At 39.5% G+C, this 20,117-nt stretch overlaps 1 protein-coding gene across 12 annotated transcripts in view; it reads right to left on the bottom strand.

Moving 5' to 3' along the window:
* Window positions 1-20,117, bottom strand: part of BRD8 (bromodomain containing 8) — a 31,440-nt gene that overhangs the window by 10,420 nt on the left and 903 nt on the right. For 3 of the 12 annotated variants that reach the window (XM_074212969.1, XM_074212968.1, XM_074212970.1), the window contains exons 2-20: window positions 19,320-19,416; window positions 14,427-14,476; window positions 14,095-14,217; window positions 13,901-13,981; window positions 13,368-13,432; window positions 11,356-11,492; window positions 10,633-10,851; window positions 10,154-10,298; window positions 9,270-9,479; window positions 8,583-8,863; window positions 7,621-8,214; window positions 7,257-7,350; window positions 7,033-7,079; window positions 5,829-6,043; window positions 5,525-5,617; window positions 5,321-5,389; window positions 4,160-4,337; window positions 3,049-3,153; window positions 2,372-2,416 (exon numbers count right to left, since the gene is read on the bottom strand). In XM_074212969.1, the coding sequence (XP_074069070.1) occupies window positions 2,372-2,416; window positions 3,049-3,153; window positions 4,160-4,337; window positions 5,321-5,389; window positions 5,525-5,617; window positions 5,829-6,043; window positions 7,033-7,079; window positions 7,257-7,350; window positions 7,621-8,214; window positions 8,583-8,863; window positions 9,270-9,479; window positions 10,154-10,298; window positions 10,633-10,851; window positions 11,356-11,492; window positions 13,368-13,432; window positions 13,901-13,981; window positions 14,095-14,217; window positions 14,427-14,476; window positions 19,320-19,382 (2,814 nt within the window). In that variant the 5' untranslated portion in view covers window positions 19,383-19,416. Of the gene's footprint in view, window positions 1-225; window positions 602-2,371; window positions 2,417-3,048; window positions 3,154-4,159; window positions 4,338-5,320; window positions 5,390-5,524; window positions 5,618-5,828; window positions 6,044-7,032; window positions 7,080-7,256; window positions 7,351-7,620; window positions 8,215-8,582; window positions 8,864-9,269; window positions 9,480-10,153; window positions 10,299-10,632; window positions 10,852-11,355; window positions 11,493-13,350; window positions 13,433-13,900; window positions 13,982-14,094; window positions 14,218-14,426; window positions 14,477-17,359; window positions 17,430-19,319; window positions 19,417-20,117 lie in introns of those variants that run through there. The other 9 variants (XM_074212966.1, XM_074212965.1, XM_074212973.1 and 6 more) reach the window with 8 other exon arrangements.

Below are 20,117 nucleotides of genomic sequence, written 5' to 3'. Positions count from 1 at the left end.
GTCTCAATCCCACAGTGAGACTAGCTATACATATGGATTTAAATTGTGGGTAGTCACTTACCTTCTCTAATCACCCACCATGGGAATGTACTTGATATCTAAGGGCAATTTTTCCCCCTCTTGCAGTCTCAAACCAAAAAATGGTGAGACAATTGAACATACACACAAGTTGGCTGACCTCATACAGAAAGCCATCGAAACTGAAAATGAACACACAGATATAGGTAGGGTTTTCTTTTCTTCTAGAGTTTATTGTATACATAGACACTTGACAGGTTTAAAAAAGTCTGTACACTTCACATGACAGTACAAACTAGCCACAATTGCTAGCTACACATGGGTACATGAACGTAGGCCATCACTTCTGCCCTAAAACGGGCAGACCGCTGAGGGCTTTGCCTCTCCGAGGTTTCTGTGGTTTCTGTGGCCTGTGCATGCCCAGACGCCTCTTGTTCCACCCTGGGAGCAAGGCCAACAAGCCCAAGCTCGGTCTTCTCTCTTCTTTTCTCTCAGCTTCCACACAGAAAGGTGATCTAAAGCTTCACTTCTTCATCTTCAAGTCAGCCTCAATGGCACAGCGGCGCCCTCTTGTGCCCCCATCCTAAATGACAGTCAAACAAAGAAAGAGTGCATCAGAGAAAGGTCAAAAACTAAAGGAAAGTGGGACCCGGCACGCTTGGGAGTCAAGTTTCTCAGGAGACAAATCAGCAGAGGAATCCAAGGAAATGTGGTGCATTTCTGTCTTCCCACAAAGTGGCTGAAGAGCACCTGGTAGTATGTGAGAGGAGATGCGGGGGGGGGGGGGGGGGAAATACAGGATAGGGAATCCTGTTCAAACCCAAAACAGAGGTCTTTAGTATTCACCTTGGGGGTCCCCACAGAATGAATATTAGTTACCCACCCACAGTTCCCAGATCCCTGTGCAAAGGGACAGGAAGAGTCAAAACAAAGATAGAAAGTCAGAAAGGGCAGTGAACAGTGAGATTCTTGGCTAACGTACCTGTCCAGCTGTTGGGGTCCCTACAAGAAAGGCCTTTCCTGCCGACTGACCCTGGCACTAGCTCCCTAGCACCTCCTGACAGCTGCTTTCCATGAGGGCAGGACAATCAGAAGGCTTCTTTCCATTTGCTGCTCTCTCCCTGCAGCCCAGCTCCTTCCTCTTGTGCATTATTTTGCTGTCTTCAATAGATAAAGGTTAGAAGACCAATCCTATAAACCAGCCTTGCAGCAGCCAGACACCTGTCTGGGTGATCCAGAGTCACTGATGATGGGCAGCAGGCCAGTAGGAAAGAAGGGTGATTGTATTTAATTTGTTCTTTCAGTAGTACAGGCTGGGAAGCCTGTGGGAGAAGATGAGCTAGTGAACATCTTTGGTGGGCCAGTAAATTTTTGTTACTAATTTGCCAAGTCTTTAAAAATCTTTCTGTTCCCAACTCAAGGACACAGGTTGCCTGTGAAGCAACAGGAAGAATAATAACAATACCACCATCTTGCATTTATATAGCACTTAAATTCTTTTTAAACCATTTTCACAACTATAATTTAATTCTGTCCTCACAACATCCCTGTGAGGTAGGTTAACACAGGTATCATTGGCTCTCTAATACAGAAGAAATGTATAAATGAGGCACAGATAAACTGACTTGCCCAAGGTCACAAAGAAAATCAATGGATAAAACTAGATTCATGATCAGTTTTCCTAATTCTTAGTCTGGTGTTCTTTCTATCACACCATGCTGCTTCTCTGAACCACAATTAACAAAGTGGATAAAGAAAAGTCAACACTACTTCTTGATTCCATAAAGCAAATTAGGCTGGCCACTCCAGCAGATCCCTCATCCCTACCCCACCCGCCCCTTGTATTATCACCGTGCAAGACCCTCTGGTATACTTGGTCTTGTAAATTATTTTGGGGGGGGGGGGAATGAAGACAGACTCTCAATATCTGCAAGGATAAGAAGCTGTTAGAAAGCCAGCCAATAATTGTTTTGATAATTTTTCATTTGCAAAGGGATAACTTATATAGTTTGACTCTATAAAAAGATGGAGAAGGAAAGAAGGGAATGTGCATTCTAGTTCCCTCATAACACCACCCAAAGAACATGTAACTAGCCCAGTGACCCCTTATCAACATAAGCAGTATCCACCCAGCACATACATACATACATACATACACACACACACGTGCGCACACACGCATGCATAGAGGACAGGAATATAGTAGAGAAAAACATTTCTTACTCAATAATCTGAATAAATATAAGTTTAAGACATCACTAGAGTCTGTATGGCTTTCCCCCTACCACCCTCCCCTAACAGGAGCTAAGAACATTTGAGGTATCAATATCCCTTGCAGCCATTCAATACTTACAAAGAGAGAGAGAAGGAAGGCAGGAGAGCCCATGGGGACACTGTCCTGTTAGAGGACAAACAAACACTGATCAGGTTCCACGGAAACTCTCAGCCACAAGCAACTCACAATTTAGGACAGAGACTCAAGCATCATAAACAAACACATATCCATGCATACAGACATACACACAGATACAGACATGGACACAAATTTTTAAAACTGAAGAACAACAGGAAAGGACATTGTCAAACAGATTTAAAAGCAAACTGGCCATTAAACCTCTAGCATGGGGCACCCAAACCCTTACAAATTGAGTACTTTCCTTCATGAAAAGTGCTGCCCCCAACAAGATCACTCCATTTAGGCTTTTCTCCCAAGGAACTGGATATCTCTCAGTCACTTCTGGGTTCTTCAATGTTAGGTTTGGGAGAAAATATTCACCATACCAGATAGGGCTTCTGGGAATAGCCTATCCAACAACCCAGAGGTCTGACTATTAATAAAAGATGCAGCTTCCACATTATCAAATATCCAACTGTCTTTAAATATTGTTAAAGTCCTAAAAGTCTGTGTGTAATTGTAGGTTGGAAAAGTTAATCATGGGAGCAGCAGCTTTTTAGATTTTTTGAGTTTCTGCAACCAGATCTCTGAAATACAGATTTATCCTAGATAGAAATATAGCCTGGCTCCCTCACCTTCTCTGAAGCATCCTGTTTTCTAGTAGAATCTCTCCCTCGAAGGCTCTTGGCACTGATTCCAGACTCAGATGTCTGCATGATCAGCTGTGTGGCCAGGAATTGCTGTAGAGAGAAGACAGATGGTTGGCAGAGTCCTCTAAAAGACTGGCAACAACAGCAAAAGACAAGATTTCAGGGGGCAAAGTGTGGGATTATTAAGTAAGGGTACCTCATAATTTTTATCATTCAGTACAGTAGTAGTAGTACAGTTAATAGCATGAATTTTAGGAAAGAAAGACACCAATTGAATAGATATATGGTCCAAATTATGAGGTACTTCTACAAGTACGCAGTTTCCTGGAAAAGAAGTAACAGAACAGGGGTAGAGAAAATAAGATGCTAATTATAGGTAGAAGTTTTCTTCTACCTCTCAAAATTAGAGGTGGAACAAACATTCAAATGTAGCTGAACAACCCTGTTTCTAGTTGGGATCCCCAAGGCTACAAAATCCATAAACCATCAACTAATTTTATTTTCTGGTGATTTAACTTGGGAGTATGGAGCAGTAAGAAAACTCCATCCACCAATGCAGATCGATACTTATTCTGCATTTTGCAGTCACAGAAAGTTGTTTGGGGTGTCAAGAAGTGGAGACTTGCCAAGTGTCACCATGTTAAGATGTGACAGAGGGGCAGCTGAGTGACGCAGTGGATAGAGCACCGGCCCTGGAGTCAGGCATATCTGAGTTCAAATCCAGTCTCAGACACTTAATAAAATCACCAAGCTGTGTGACCTTGGGCAAGTCACTTAACACCATTGCTTTGCAAAAACAAAAAACAAAAAAAAAAAAGATGTGACAGGCTAGGAAATCAAGTTATCCTGACTCCAAGACTGGTCCTCTAATCACTATACTTATCAAATCCACAACCAGATTAAACTAATCAGAAAATGTTTAACAAAATAAATAAAAATACATCAGTGTTCCTTTGTATTTTTTAAAGTCATTGTGAGGCTGTCAAAGATCCCTTTCTGTTTGCATTTAATACCTGTGTGCTACACCATAGCTATATCTCATTTCTAACACAGCCCCTTTTACTCAGAGGTCAAGTCATAAAGATTCTGCCATTACCTGAATTTGTTCCAAAACATCCCTTTGCATCTCCACAGCCATGTGGTAAACATCATGGTCAGAGCTATTATACATCACAGCATTCTGGAACATCAGCATGATGTCTCGCTGGAATTCAGCTGTTGTCCTTATTAACCCATTCTCAATGTTCTTCTTAATGGTTGATAAATCCATAGGCCTGAAAAGGGAGGAAACAACAATGAAGAAGGTACTGCTGCTGAATCTTTTAAAGACAGCAATTCTATTCACTATTTTTAGGCTACTCTCAGACCAAAACTTAAACTGTACTACAGTCCCCAACTCTAAAAAAGTCAGTATCAATTGGCTAATAACAAAGCAAATAAACATTGTACAAACAACTTTGGAGAAGAAGAGCTATGACACCACATTCTGAAAAACCAACAACTGAATCATTTATAGATTCTATATATTAGTAGTTACCCTTACCAATGTTGCTGAATTATCAGTCTATTTAGTTTTAGTCACATCTCAATCACCACTGTAGAAGCAGTCGTTGCCACAAATCCAAACTACTGAAACAGATGCCTAATAAATCATCATCTTTCCATTTCTTCTTTAGACCAAGTTTCAATCCTAGTTAAATATCTTCATCGGTTCCCTGTAGCCTACTAGTACACCATCTTCTTCACCTGGCATTCAAGGTCCGCCACAATCTTGTACCACCCTACCTTTCTACCTTCATCTCATACTATTCTCTATTCCATACTTTTGCTTTCCATCCAAAAGGACTTTCCCCCCCACTGAATACAGCTTGTGCTGTCCTACTTCCATGTCCTTACTCAAACTGGTCCTCAAGCTTGAAATGTCTTCCCTCTTTACCTGTTAAAATTCCCATCTATCATTTAACTCTAAACTCAAATGCCGCCCCACATGTAATTCCTACTTTAGAATGTTTTTATAAGGGCCTGATATGGAGTGGGTACTTAACAAATGCTTATTATTATCCCATACCTTCCCCCAGAGTCCCGCACATTTCCACTTTTGTCCCTTGGGAGTTTGCTTAGTTTTTCTTCTTTTTAATGTATTAATCACAAATTATTTTTAAATAGCAAAAAGAAAAGGAGCATTTATTTGACAAATTCTTCATTAGGAGGTATTTAATAATTGTTTAAGTAAATGTAAAATAAGACTACAGCTTACCTCTGTACAATACTATGGTAGCCAGGTGCTATGTCATCTGTGACAGGTTGCAAGAAGACATTGGCATACCTATTAAAAATAAAAGCCATAATAAACTCACATTGCTAGTACAAATATCAGTAGCACTTGCTGTTACACAGTCTAATATTATTTGAACAGTTCTTGGATGAGGGGAGAAATCCGCATTGACAAAAATCTACTTGCCTGTGATTGGCTGCAGCTCTCCATACCAGCATGATGGCTTTCTTCCATATCTTCTGGGCCTGAATTGCTTCCTGATCCTCACTGCAAACAGAACTAAAATAAAAAGAACCTGTGAGATAAAGGAATCCCACCTTAAGCACAAGTTCAAGAGAATATACCCTCCAGGGTCCTCAGTCAACCCTGAGCTTACTCTTTAATTCAGGTAAAAAAAAAATGAAAGAAGATGAGGTGAAGTAGAGAAAAAGGTGAATTATCTCCTATCCTCCCTACCCCTGGGAACTCTAAAGAGTATTCAAATACTTACAACTGTGAAGATGCAGGGCTACTAGGAATGGAGTCTGCTAAAGTATGAGACTGGAGAGTGGCATTGTGAATACTAAAGCCATCATCACTCTCGCTCACAGGAGGCTCATTATCCATTTCAGACAGATAACCCTCTCCCTGGTCTTCCTCCTTGGGTTCTTCTAGGCTGGCTGCTTCACTGGCCCCATCTTCATCTTCATCCTCAACCGGGGCATCCTGGGACATAAAAGAGTTACAATCAGCAAATTTCTGCTCTGGGAATCAAGTTAGATTAGTCATAATAGCCTAATTAAAAAAAAGGGGGGGGGGGGTGAGCAGCAGATAAAGCACCAACCTTAGAGTCAGGAGGACTTGAGTTCAAATCTGGTCTCATAGACAGTTAATACTTAACTGTGTGACCCTGGGCAAGTCACTTAACCCCACTGCCTTGCAAAGAAATAGAATAGCCTAATACTGATATTTTCTGATTGTCTCTCATTCACCTGTATTACATATACTTTCAAATATCACACTAGTACTGGTGTCAAAGAATTATGCCTTTAGAACAGTTTAAGACACCTGAAAACTTAAAACATTAGCTTCTAATTAAGTCTAAACCAGGAGGCTCCCACCTCATCCTTAACTTTCTCAGACACAAAAATGAAATCGATATAATGTGGTGTGTGGTTCTTCAAATTCAATTCTAATTATTTTCTGAAATCTGGAAAGTTACAGTGACTGAGAGGCAAAGAAAGACTTTCAAAACACAACTTGTAGGGCAGCTAGGTGGTGCAGTTGATGGAGCAGGGGCCCTGGAATTAGGAGAACCTGAGTTCAAAACCAGTCTCAGACAATTGCCTAGCTGTGTGACCTTGGACAAGTCACTTAACTCTGTTGCTTTAAATAAATAAAAACAAAACAATTTGCCTTTTTTGAAATTAATTTTTTTTTTGCCTCGACTGATCTTTACTCTGGTGCCACTCTTTGTTATTTCCAAAGTAAGTGCCATCTGTAAAAAGCACTTAGATGAGATTTATGGTGCTGAGAAAATAAATGAATAGTGAAACAAGAGATTATCAATCTTGCTCAATCCCCAGAATCAACTGCTCCATTTCCCCCCATGAATTCTACTCTGAGAAAAATTTGGCAGAAAAATGTTGAAAATTTTGAGGCATTGCTATGCAAAATCAAATCACATGGCAAGAAGAGAGAAAACATTAAATTACCTTTATCTGGCTTCCAAAAATAGTTCCTGATTCTTCTTTCATTGAATCTATAGAAAAAAGAAACAATTTTTAAGTATTTTTTCTTATAAATTTCTTCTGCTACTCTTCCCTTTCATGCTGTTCTATGCTTCCCCTGGCTGCTTAATCATATCTCAAAATATGCCAAAAATAAGAATTGAACCCTTTGTGTTGGTTGACAAGGGAGCATAACTTTCTTAATTTACCTGACAACTCAAATTTGTGTTGATTATCTGTCTCTGAAGGGTCTTCATTAGGATTCTGAACATGTGGGAGAGACATCACACTTTCAGGAGAAGCCTAAAGAAAAATAAATACACAACACTCAGTTATCCAAAAATCTGACTGACAATGAGTCCAAGAGAAATGCCAGGTCCCTTCTATGTCCTCAACCACTGATTTAGACTGTTACCTTAAGCAAGAATGGGAACATATTCTTATCACCACATTTTGTGGGGTTGAGGTGATACTCATCATTACTTGTATTATTGGATCAAGTCACTGGGAAAGAAATCATGCCATCTATCACTTCTGTAGTCCAAAATAACCTGCCACCCACTCTCCTGTTACCTCTATCTTTACTGTGGGATGTATTGTCTCATCAACTTTCACAATCAAGGTTTCCATTTCAGGAATCTCTGCTGCTGCAATAGCAACAGCAGGAGTGGTCATGTTGGCAGTGGTAGAGGTGGTAGCAGCAGTGGCAGTGGCAGCGGCAGCAGCGGCAGCAGCAGCAGCCACAGCAGCAGCAGCCGCAGCAGCGGCAGCAGCCACAGCAGCAGCACCTCTGGGTTCTCTGAGTTCCTCTTCTACATCTTGACTTCTAAGCTCAGGTGGCTCTGCATTTGCTGTTATAACAACTCCAGCTGGTGCTTCAGGGCTGGAATGACCATGGTCCGACTCTGCTGGCTCAACCTTGATCTCTGCACTTGGTTCCACAATATCCACCAGATCACAGATTCCCTTGGCCTCTGGTTCCTCAAAGTCAAGTCTCTCTTGCTTGACTGTCATGTCTGCTGGGGGAGGAGGGATTGGCTTCTCCTGCTCCGGTTGAAGAGAATGCTCCCAAGGACCAGGCAGGGACTGGGGGTCATCATTTTCTTCACAGAATGACAGTGCAGCTTCCACAGCTGCCACATCAAGGACCTCTGGATGGTCATCCACCTGTTCCATAATGCATAGATTGAAGAGGACAATGAAAGAAGCCCTGGTCCATTAAATTCATTAATAATTGCCTAGCTATGTGACCCTGGGCAAGTCACTTAACCTCATTGCTTTAAATAAATAAAATAAATAAAAATTAAAAATAAAACAATTTGCCTTTTTTGAAATTAAATCTGTAGTTTCTCTCCACCTCCCCACACAGTAGCAATCAATGGATGAGAACCTTTCCTTTGGGTCACAAAAGGAAGATAGGGACAGAAGCAGGTGAAACTTCTAGCAATTCTTATTCATGGAATGAGGAAAGGTTGGGAGAGGTATCCTGGACAAGGCTTATTGGAAAACTCTTTCAACCTCAGTTGGGTACTCACCTTGTCCTCAATGATGGCAATAATATCTCCCACAGTCTCAAAGTCCAGCTCTTCTCCTGTGTAAGATACAGCAATGTCCATCTTCTCTGCTAGGTCCAAATCTTCTTTCCCATCAATGCTGGGGGCTTTTGATACTCCAGAGGCCTCAGCTGCCCCAGATCGGAAACATTCCTCTTTGATAGAATTGATAATCATGGAAATTTCACTGCTGTCCATGGAAACAGTTACAGTGTGCTGATCGCCCACAGCCTCCATAGGTACACGAGTGTCAGGTTGACTTACTGAACAATAAACAGAAGAATAAAACACCTCAGAAACTTATTAGATAGAAGCTGACCATCAAAGATTCCATACCTGGGAGAAACAAGTGGTCAGTACTTAACATTTAGATCAAGAATAAGAACTTGCATGCCTATTCTTAGATCAAGAATAAGAACTTGAATGACTATTCACTCTTCCCTTATTCATTCAGGAGGCAAAATAACAACCTGACCCCTAATATTCTCCCACCTGCCTTTCCATGATACAAAGGCCACCCCCACCTCCCTCTCACACTAGTTCTAAGAACATCAGTCTGTGGATAAAGAAAAGTCTGAACTGGGGCTGATGTTGAAGTCATATTTTTTCCCTGAAGCCCAAATGGGAATTTTGCAAGTGGCCTCTTAAGTGTTTGGGTCAGGGACGCACCTGGAACTACACTTTCTGATGTGGCAGCAGCCGTAGCAGAGGATGGTGCTGGCAGGGCAGGCATCATGACAATGGTAGCCTGGGGTACAGACTCTACAGGGGGTGGTAGAAGTTTAGCTGGAGACTCACTGGCAACAGCAGAGAAGGAAGTGAGAGGTGTGGTGAACTGTGTAGGACCAGCTTCTAAAAGCCGGGAAAGAGTAGGAGCACCTAACAGACAAAGAGGTACACAAAACGGAATTGGCAGAAAAGCACATGAACAAAAAAGCAGTAACTACTTTCTCTAAAACTCAACCAACAATCATTTCCTAAACATCAGAGGATGAAAGAAACTAGTGTTGAATAGAACCTACACAAAATCTTTAGTCATTATCATGTTAGAAATGAGACATCAGGATGTTCATCACATGGTGTTTGATACGAAAATGAACAAAAAAGTTTACACAAATAAAGTTACCAAATCTGATCCAGTCAACAAACATCTTTTCTCCCAGAGACAGCCATAGGTTGCAACTGCTCAAACACAGCTTCATCAAAGCACCACAACTAACACCAGCTCTACTGACAACAAGCACCCTTCACTCACTGTTCAGGTCACCCCATGTCCTCCCCTCTAATCTCTTAATATTAAGATTACTCTGTTTATACTAATCATTTCTTGGGGGGGGAGGGGGAGGTTTCAAATTCTGAAGCTTGTGAGATATATACACAAAATAGCATGATAAATGGCTAAGATGTCAAAAACAAAACCCAATCAACCTATAAAAGTCACTCATTTATGCGTGATATTAGTTATATTTCAAAACCGCTAAAAATGCACCAATAACTGTACAATGTCTAACAACTCTGAAAGAAACAGAAAAAAAAGAGCAACACAGACTTACCTGAAGCAGCAGGAGAGGCTGCAACAGTGCTGGGTGTTGACTGAATTTCCCCGCCATGCATCATAGGAAGGACCCCGCCTACCTCTAGGAGAACACCTGCACTGTTCAGGTGGCCAGAAGCCACAGTCATCTCATTCTCACTGACCTATCAGAAAAGAGAGGTGAAGACTACATTTGAGATTCCCCCATGTACAAGGGATCAGACTTAATAAAAACTAAGCCTATACTCCATTTGACAAGAAAAAAATCCCAGACCCATGAAACAAATAGTTTTCCATTTGTTTATAGAGTTAGATTCTCTAGAGAAGAGACCTTAGAAAGTTGTAGTTCAGATGCCATTGGACTCAAAGTACCCTGTAAAGAAGCTAGAAGACCACTCCCACTTTTAGACCTTTCTAAAAAAACAAAAAACAAACATTTAAACTCTCTTTCAAGAACTGAATCATTATAGCTGTCAAATACCCCAAAAGCCTCCATACCAGTCTGGGGCTAGTAGGCAGGAGGCTGCCCTTCTTCAAGAGTTCTGACAGCAGAGGGGAAGGGGGTGGAGTTGCTTTTTGCCCAAGCATCTTTTTCTGGGGTGAGTCATCTGTGACCGGGGTCATGGAGGCTTCTAAGGGTGCAGAGCCTGGAGGAGGGGTATCAGGAATCCCAGGAAACGAGGTAACTGGGGTACTCGGCAGTGTCCCAGGGGTTACCTAAGAGACAACAGAGAACATATCTGACTCCTCAAGGCAATAATCTGGAAAAATTAGTCTCTCTTAACTATGTGGTACTCTTCACCCCCCACCCCACTTCCAATCTAAGTCCTAAGAATACCCAGAAACATCTCCTAAATACTTTTATTCGTAAAACAAATACCTATTTCCTCAGAACTGTTTCACTCACCCAAACCAAAATATATTCCTCCCTCCAATCCCCTCAGTACAAATTCCTCACTCCCATTTTGCTAACAATGAATTAGATGAGAGGCATGTCAAATCTCTCACCTATTTCATTTTTCATCTTGGGAGAGAACAAAATCCCTTGGCCTAACAACCACAACAAATCTCTATGAATTTTCTTATTGAGTTTTTCTATGCCCCCACACAAGAATTACCCATTAGGGTCTCCTCCAACCCAGGGCATGGGACACAGAAAATTAGGACTTAATTTCCATTATTCAGTCATCAACAGCAGTGAAAAGATAAGAACATACTTACTCCAGGAGTGGTCTCTTCAATAGATGATGGAGCCAAGTCACCCAGTGGATAGTCACCTACTGGAGAAGTAGAGCCTGCAGGGGATCGGACCATCACACTTGGTAACCTTCGAGGAGGTGTTTTCACTGCCTGTCGAGCTGGAAAAAAACAAAAGAATGCCACCAAAAGTCTCAAGACAGAATGAAGACATTAGTTTGTATATACTAAAAAAAGTCAGGCTGTGGCTTTAATAAAAACTTAGAACAAGAAAACTGATGTCCTTTGCTTTCTTTACCAATTCTGGAAAAACATCCTTTTAGCCTAATTTCTTCCTTCAGTTGAATTTCCTTATCAATTACCCAATAAACTCATATCATAATCTTAATAGTCCACGGCATAAGAGTGTCATTAGCACATATCACCTTTCTTCAAAGGAAGTTTATACTTACTGTTTTTGAGAAGCAAAGATTTGTATGGTTTAGTGGTCACACACATACAGAATTGCTAATGGCTAAGCTCCTTTGCAACCATGTGAATCAAGTTTTTTAAAAAAATATTCACTGCAAATATTAATAATATTTGCCTTATTCACTATAATGGTGTACTGAATTGTGAAGTCTAAAAATCTGAAGGCAGGAGTTCAAATTCAGGTTCTGAAACCTACTGGCAGAATGACTCTGTGCAAATCACTTAACCTCCAGACAACTCTCTAAGACTGTAAATTGCCAAGAATGTGTCAAATTGGGGCGGCTAGGTGGCGCAGTGAATAAAGCACCAGCCCTGGAGTCAAGAGTACCAGAGTTCAAATCCGGCCTCAGACGCTTAATAATTACCCAGCTGCGTGGCCTTGGGCAAGCCACTTAACCCCACTGCCTTGCAAAAACTAAAAAAAAAAAAAAAAAAGTGTCAAATTATATTGATAGAAGGTGCTTGCTATACTAATGCAATCATAAACTTAATCCCTGCTTCTAAACTATTTTACAAAAAGGTCTTTCTAGATATATTTATATTATTCATGTTTGATCTTAGCTTATTTAACTATTTCTTTTGTTTTATATGTTTTACAATTATCAACTGCTGCTGTGAAAAAAACTTCTGAATAGGCAGTGGTTTTATTTTTGATTAACTTTTTCAGTGTTTGGGCCCAACAACAGAATTATTAGATCAAAGAGCATCTTTTTCTTTTTTTGCTGGGCAATGGGCTTAAGTGGCTTGCCCAAGGCCACGCAGCTGGGTAATTATTAAGCGTCTGAGGCCGGATTTGAACTCAGGTACTTCTGACACCAGGGCCGGTGCTCTATCTACTACACCACCTAGCCACCCCAAAGAGCATCATTTAAAAAAAAAAAAACTTTCGGGGCAGCTAGGTGGCACAGTGGATAGAGCACTGGCCCTGGAGTCAGGAGTACCTGAGTTCAAGTGCAGCCTCAGACATCTAATAATTACCCAGCTGCGTGGCCTTGGGCAAGCCACTTAACCCCATTTGCCTTGCAAAAAAAATAATAATAACTTTTAATGCATCCTACTACATTAAGGTTCAAAAAGATTCAAGCCTACAATTCCCATGAGCAATGAACAAATATATCTGTTCCTTTACAACCTGTAAGCACTAAGTTCCACTATTTATAATTATTTTTGCCAATTCGAAATGAGGCAATATTGCAAAGCTGTTTTTACTTACATCTTTTTTGATTAAAGTATTTGAACATTTTTTCAAGTAATTCTTTCCTCTTTTACAAACTATTTATTCATAAATTCACCCTGAATGAGCCTTAATTTAAGAAGTATTTAATTTCTAAAACTTGATGTCCTGATAATCCTGTGCTGTTTTCCAATCATACGCATCTACGGTCAAAAGCAGAGCTTCAAAGTCCCTTTTCTCGTTTTCTTAAAGATTATTTGTATTCCTAGATATTTGTGGGCTTCAAGTCAGTAAACATAAAAAAAGGGAGAAGAAAAATTGTGCAGTAAATTGAAGAAAGGTCTGCTTATATCTTCTATCTCTGAAAAGAATACCTTGTGTCTCCGCTCACCCTGATATGCAGCATCTGTAGCCTTCCTCTTCACTTCAGCTTCTTCTTCCTCCAGTTTCTTTTTCCTGAGCAGAGAACATGAGATGTTAGCTGATAGTTCACTCTCTTCCTCTAATTCTATGGTGTTCCATGAATTCTCGGCTAGGATAAAATGGGCCTCTTCGTGAGAAGCTTTTATCAGAGAAGCCAAGAAGGAAGGAGACTAAGCTAGTTTTATACCCAGGTAAAGTATAAACTATCCATTTTTCCAATGAGAATCAAAAGCACCAGAATTTATTAAGTGCCTACTAGGTATAAAACGCTAAATTGCCATTAGGGATAAAAGCCAGGTTACTATGACAATGAAACTGTTTTTAGAAACCAGATTCTAGAACCAGCTCCACACAGGCCATTAGTGGTTAATATAAGCTAACTGGCAGTTTTCCCCTTTAGAACTGTCTCTAACATATAAAGGAATAGCGAGGCAGAATATAAAGACCAAATTTCCTCCAGGGTAAAGGGAGAAATGAGGCACAGAGACCAATACTACCCACATTGCAATGTCATTGTACAGCTCATCGAGTCGGTTGTCCATATGTCCAGCTTGGATAAGTTCTGCATCTTTCTTCAGTTGTCTTCAGGGAGAGAAAAAGACCTTTTTGGCTTCTATTCGATTTTTCAACACCTACTTTCTACTCTAGTACTAAGTCACTATTTCTTGACACTCAGCATTCTTTGTGATAAATACCTGTATTTTTCCTGTGTCTCTTTAATTACTTTTTTCAGCTCCTCAACTCTTTCAGCAGTCAGTTTCCGAACAATAACATCTTCTACTGTTTCTACCACTTCCCCCTTTTCACCACGCTTCCGCCTGCAAAAGGACAATCCATATAATAGCAAAAGAACCATCCCTCCCATAATCAACTAAATATCCCTTGGTTTCCCACCACTAAAGTCTTAAGTAACTTTCTGCTGTAATTATACCTCCCATCAATATGTAATCAAACTTGCCTAATAACTTCCCTCTATCTCATAAATATGCCTATAAACACTTGGCAAATCCCTTGACTTGTCACTCACTTTGGAGTCTCAGTAGTCTCTAGAAGTTCCGAATACTGGGAAGCACAATGCTATGGAAACAAAGAATCAAGAATCTAATGAAATCAAATGAAATTATAATTGTAAAGTGCCTAGCTCAGTGCCTGACACATAGTAAGCACTATATAAATGTTAGCTATAACTATTATTATTATTAATAAACATCTGAACAGCTCAAGGAAAGATCTGATTTTCAGTGACTCAATAAAGTGGGATAAAATTGTGGGAGGGGAAAGGAAGTAGCTTCTAAAAGATAAACTTCTTTCTAACCCATCAGTCCATTAGCACCAGTTTCATGTCTGGTCTTTACAAAGATAACTGAAGAAAAGCGTTTGAGAGAAGAGGTAGAAGAAAGGATTACTGAATCAAAAGAAGAATTGAATCTAATTAAAAATACAAATTGCATGCTAAGAGCTAAGGATACAACAAAGTACAATATACTCCCTGTCTTCAAGTATCTTTTCTAGCAGGGAGATAGAACTTACAGATGGATAAGTATATACATGGTAATTCTAGGAGGGAGGAAGTACTAATAACTAAGGGATTCAAGAAAGATTTCTCAGAACATTCTTATAATTATGAAATTAGCCTCTAAATGGGGACTATCCATACCCAAGTAGCCAAGGCATGACCAGCTGGAAAACAAAAAGATGGGTTATATCCCAGGATTCTCAAAAGGAGCCAAGCATGTGATTGTTGGACTACAACAATACTACTGTTGATCAGTACTCCCCTACTTTTCCTCCTACAGGGGCAGAGGAAGAGGAAGAGTTGTAGCCAGAACCCTGATCCAAACATCTACCACAAACTCAGAGGTGCAATGTCCTGCAATGTCCTGCCTGATTTCTCCTCAATGCCCCTCACAACTAGGTATCCCCTCTCTGCTACAGCTCCCTGTCACTTTTCCCTTTTTCTTTCCTATGGGACAGTGGCAATAGTTTAGAAAAAGCAGGCAAAGATAGGCTATATCTGCATCACAGATTTGATTACATTATCTCTTCTACCAAAATAGCAATGAAATCAACTCAAACTGGTTCTCTAAAGAGAATTTGTTTGATTATCTAGACTTGTGCAGAGAAAATGTTATAAACGCAGATTAAAACTAAAAAGTGTCAAATATACATCCTCCACTCTTCCTTCATTCGCAGCCCCACTCCAGAATGACAATTGTTAAAACACTTACCAGCAAACAGCAAAACCATTCCTCTTTTAAATTTTTTATTAAGGGCACCACTATCCCTTTCAGTTACCAATGTTCAAAGTCATGATGTCATCTTCCATTTCTCACTCTCCCTAATTGTATCATTTCTACCTTCACAACAACCCTTCCATCTTTCCCCTTTTCTCTATTCATACAGCCATCACAGTGGTTCAGGGACTAATCACTTACTACAACAGCCTTCTAAAATGCCTGCCTGGTTCAAGTCTGACTTTTCCAAACAGCTGCCAAAGTGATTTTACTGCAGTGCAGGTCTATCTCTATCACTCCTATAATCAAACTCCAATGGCTTCTTAACTAGGATCAAATATTACTTAACCTTCATTGCATCCTTTTTTAATGCATATTGTGTTTTATGATTATCACAAGTACAATACTGTGCAGATATAACTTCTAAGTAAAAATACATACACTAATGGCAAAAAGTTTTACCTACAGTGATACACAAAAAAGTCTAGAGATCAAGTCAGAAATAGGCTTGAAGAGAGATTCAAAGTGGGAGAGATGAAAAGGAAATTGTCTGAATGCAGAATGCTTGACGGGTAATAATAAACAGTAAATATTAAAAGAAAAAAGGCAGGATTCAATCTGTAAATTCCTTTAAATACCAAACTTAATTTGTAAGGTAGCTAGGTGTCAAAGTGGATAGAGAACTGGGTAGAGAACTGGGTCTGGAATCAGGAAGACCTGAGTTCAAATCTGGCCTCTGACGCTAACTCTGTGATCCTGGGCACATCACTTTGTTTGCCCCAGTCTCCTCATCAATTATACCACCTATCATCTCCCAGGGTTGTTGTGAGGAACAAATGAGATAACTGCATAGGACTTGAGACAGTGCCTGGAACGTGCTAAGTGATAGATAAATGTCAGCTATTTTTATTATTATTTTATTCTAGAGCCAATAGAGGGCCACTGAAGGTTCTTAAAAAGCAAAGAATATAACCAGATCTGTGCCTAAGAAATAGTAGTAATGACTGTGGAGGATGCATTGTTGAGCAGCAGACTGGAAGTCATGCTGACCAATTATTGTTCTCATCCAAGTAAGAGATGCTAAAGGCCTGACCTAGGAGTTACGGTGGTGTGGGTAGAGAAAAGGATGAACTTGAGGTGTAGCCGAGGCAAAATCAACAAGATCAAGTTGAGGGAAGAGTCAAGAATGACTGAAGAACAACGAATACAATAGCAATAGCGTGATAAAGAAAGACAACTTGGAAAAGTCAATTAGAATACTTATTATGACTGAATGTACTACCTATATCTCCTGACAAAGGAGAGAACTAAGAATAGAAACTGAGACCTATGTTTTTTTGAGATGGATAATAAGAGAACTGTTTACTTTAAAGTATTTGTTAAAAGGGCTTCATTTTTCCTTCTTTTGTCAATGGGGAATGGTTGGTGGTGTTAGATTTTCATTAGTTTTTAGATATTAAGATTTTAGTTACTTGAAAAAAAAATGTTTAAAAAAATATGATCTCAAGATTGTAAAACTGGGTAAATGAAAGTACAGTGATCCCCTCAATACAAATAGGCAAATCTGAAGGAGGGGTTACAAGGAAATAAAAGGCAATTTTCACTCATCTCCTACAGTAAAAGTGCCTTATCTTTAAATTCTCTAAACATAGCAAAGGTCTTCTGTTAAATTAATAAGTCTGGGTGGGAAAGACTGCTATAGAAGGACACTCTCCCTGGAGCTTACTTTCTGAGAGAACCAGTCAGGAGGTCGGCCAGGTTCAGCAAAGGGCTTGATTGCTCTGCTAACTGACACCCTATAAAAAAAGAAAAAAATAAGGACCTTCAAAGCATCAGTCTGGGACCACAACATACTATAAAACTCCATCATGAGAGGACAAAAGATAGGTTGGAAATTTCAGGTCCATAGGTAAGGAGTCACACTTTTAAAACCAAAAGGATTATAGTTAGGGACAGTGAAGGAACAGACTTTGAATATGGAAGCGAATAAACAACAAAAGTCATTTAGAATGAAAAGAATTATTTCTTATTCTTAAGTAGAACTTCTAGATGAGAAAGAGCAAGAATAAGTACCTAATGTTTTATCAGTTGAGGAATGTGTTAGTATTTTCATTCTGCTATGGCTCAAATCCCTTAAAAATAAATAAGCATAGTATGAACAAACTACTTCACTAGATGTTTAGTGAAAAGTAATATTTAATTTGTTGGGTGTAAAAAATTAACATGTTTATTGTTTATTCTGGTCTTTGGTTCTTTGGGTTTACAAAGAAATTTCCTCACATAACCCAGTGAGGCAAATAATATAAGTATTATTATGCTCATTTTAAAGATGAGAAAACTAAAGCTCAAAAAGAATTAGGATTATAAAACAGTGGCAGAACTAGGATTCAGTCTCTCATTTTCTGACAAAAAAAAACCATGTTCCTTCCATTATATTCTATTCTGAAAATGATCAACAATATCATTATTTTATCTACTACATATAACTTACATTTATATAGTGCTTTTAGGTTTCCAAAGCAATTGCCTCACAATACTCTTGTAACAGGGAATTAAAAGTGCATTCCCATTCTGCAGACTTAAGACAATCATAATAGTCTTTGTTCATGAAGACCCCTTATTAATGTGAAATAAATCCAAGTCTTAGTGATGCTAATTTTAATATTAGCATCCAATGTTTTAAGAAATTGCTAATGATTAAAAGATGCTAAGAATTCAATAACACTTTAAAAATTTACATTTTATTAATTCCCCAAAGCATCTGGATATACCTTAGACCTCTTATTTACCAAAATATACAGCTGTCGGAACTAAAAAGACAATGCTCTGGATAGAGCACCGGCCCTGGAATCAGGATTACCTGAGTTCAAATCAGGCCTCAGACACTTAATAATTACCTAGCTGCATGACCTTGGGCAAGCCACTTAACCCCACTGCCTTGCAAAAATAAAAAAAAAAAGACAATGCTTTTTATCCATATAGATTTAAAGACTCCTTAAAATAACTTCATGCTGCTCCCAATCAAGCAATACACAGCAGCAACTTGTAACTAGGTTCAGGGTCACAAAGTTCTTCAATATTCATTCAGTCAGGGAATCAGGAGCAGGTATTTTGACTCCAATGCCAGTGTTTTTCCATTATATCATAAAGTAAGTGATGGCACCTGAATTGCTGCTACTTATAAGGTAAGCAGAAAAGTAACGGATACTCTTTTCTACCACCACTATAAATACTTCTACCAATGCATGGTAGAACCATTCTGTTAAAAGGTAATTCTAAAACTTTTACATTACAAGATTCAATCTAAGGCCCTAGGTGAACTGGTTACCAGAAAGCAAAATTCCTGTAGAGAACAATAGCATCTATTTAATGAGTAGCTGTGTTCTTATGTAAGCTAATGGCATATAACCCTCCAAAACTGGGGTTAGAGGGAAGAAAAAAGACTAGTCAGTCAAGAAAGCACTCATCCTGATGTGAAAGTCATAAAAACATTTATCTAATCTTAAGATTCCAGAGGCTTCTCTTCTACTTTCCTGGAACTTCACAATAGCTTGAGATAAAGGTTAATGTTTCCACTAGCACCTGGCCCCTATGGATTAACCAACCCTCTCCCCCCGGAAAGCTAATCAGCAAATTCAATGTCCCAAATTACTACTATCCTACATTTGACATCCTAAATATCTTACCAGTTTTGATCTCCACTCCTCATGACAGAGGAGGCCAGACATAGCTTCTCCCGAATAGACCATGGCTCTGTGGGGCCAGTACTCAGCAGCTTGTGTTCTGTAGAAAGAGGAGACTCAGTGAGAAGACACTGCTCCCAAACAAAGGTCTAACAGTATACCAACCAACTGAAATAAACCAAATTGGTATCCATTTAACTCTTTCCACTTTATACGTCATCAAAGAAGGGGTAGCAATATGTTTTGTACCAGTACCTACTCCAAGCCTTCAAAATCTCATCAACCGGCCTTAAGGGAAGGTAAAGAGGCAGTCTGAGAAAGACCTTAGAAATCATCTAGTTCAGGGGTCCCCAAATTTTTTTTTTTGTCAAGGATGAAATTTTTGGCTCCCCTTCCCCTTCTCGCATGTTTTTAAAATGAACAAAATAAAAACGAAATCAATTATTTTGAAAAACAAAAGATCTATTTTTTTCCATCCAAATTAAGACTTCCTGAAATCTATTTAAGGGTCTTCCAAAAGAGCCCCTGGACCCGGCTCAATTTTCCTATTTTACAGAAAAAAAAGGTTAAACTGCCTGCTCTCTGGCTTAGTGAGGTTTGAATACAGCCCTGCTGGGCTTTCAGCCGTACCACGATGCACCAAGTCCAACATCTTTTTTTTCCTACCAGTCTAGTTTAAGAAACGAAGGGCTCAAACTGAGATCGCAAGCGACAAGCTTACGGCACTTAAAAATGACTAATCAAGTTCGACCTAGAATCCAGGCCTTGACTCCTAGTCCCATGATCTTTCCACTGCGGGAA

The sequence above is a fragment of the Macrotis lagotis genome, chromosome 1 (assembly GCF_037893015.1).
Source record: "Macrotis lagotis isolate mMagLag1 chromosome 1, bilby.v1.9.chrom.fasta, whole genome shotgun sequence".
In the NCBI taxonomy this organism is placed as follows: Eukaryota; Metazoa; Chordata; class Mammalia; order Peramelemorphia; family Peramelidae; genus Macrotis; species Macrotis lagotis.
This window is presented reverse-complemented; position numbering and strand designations above follow the sequence as displayed.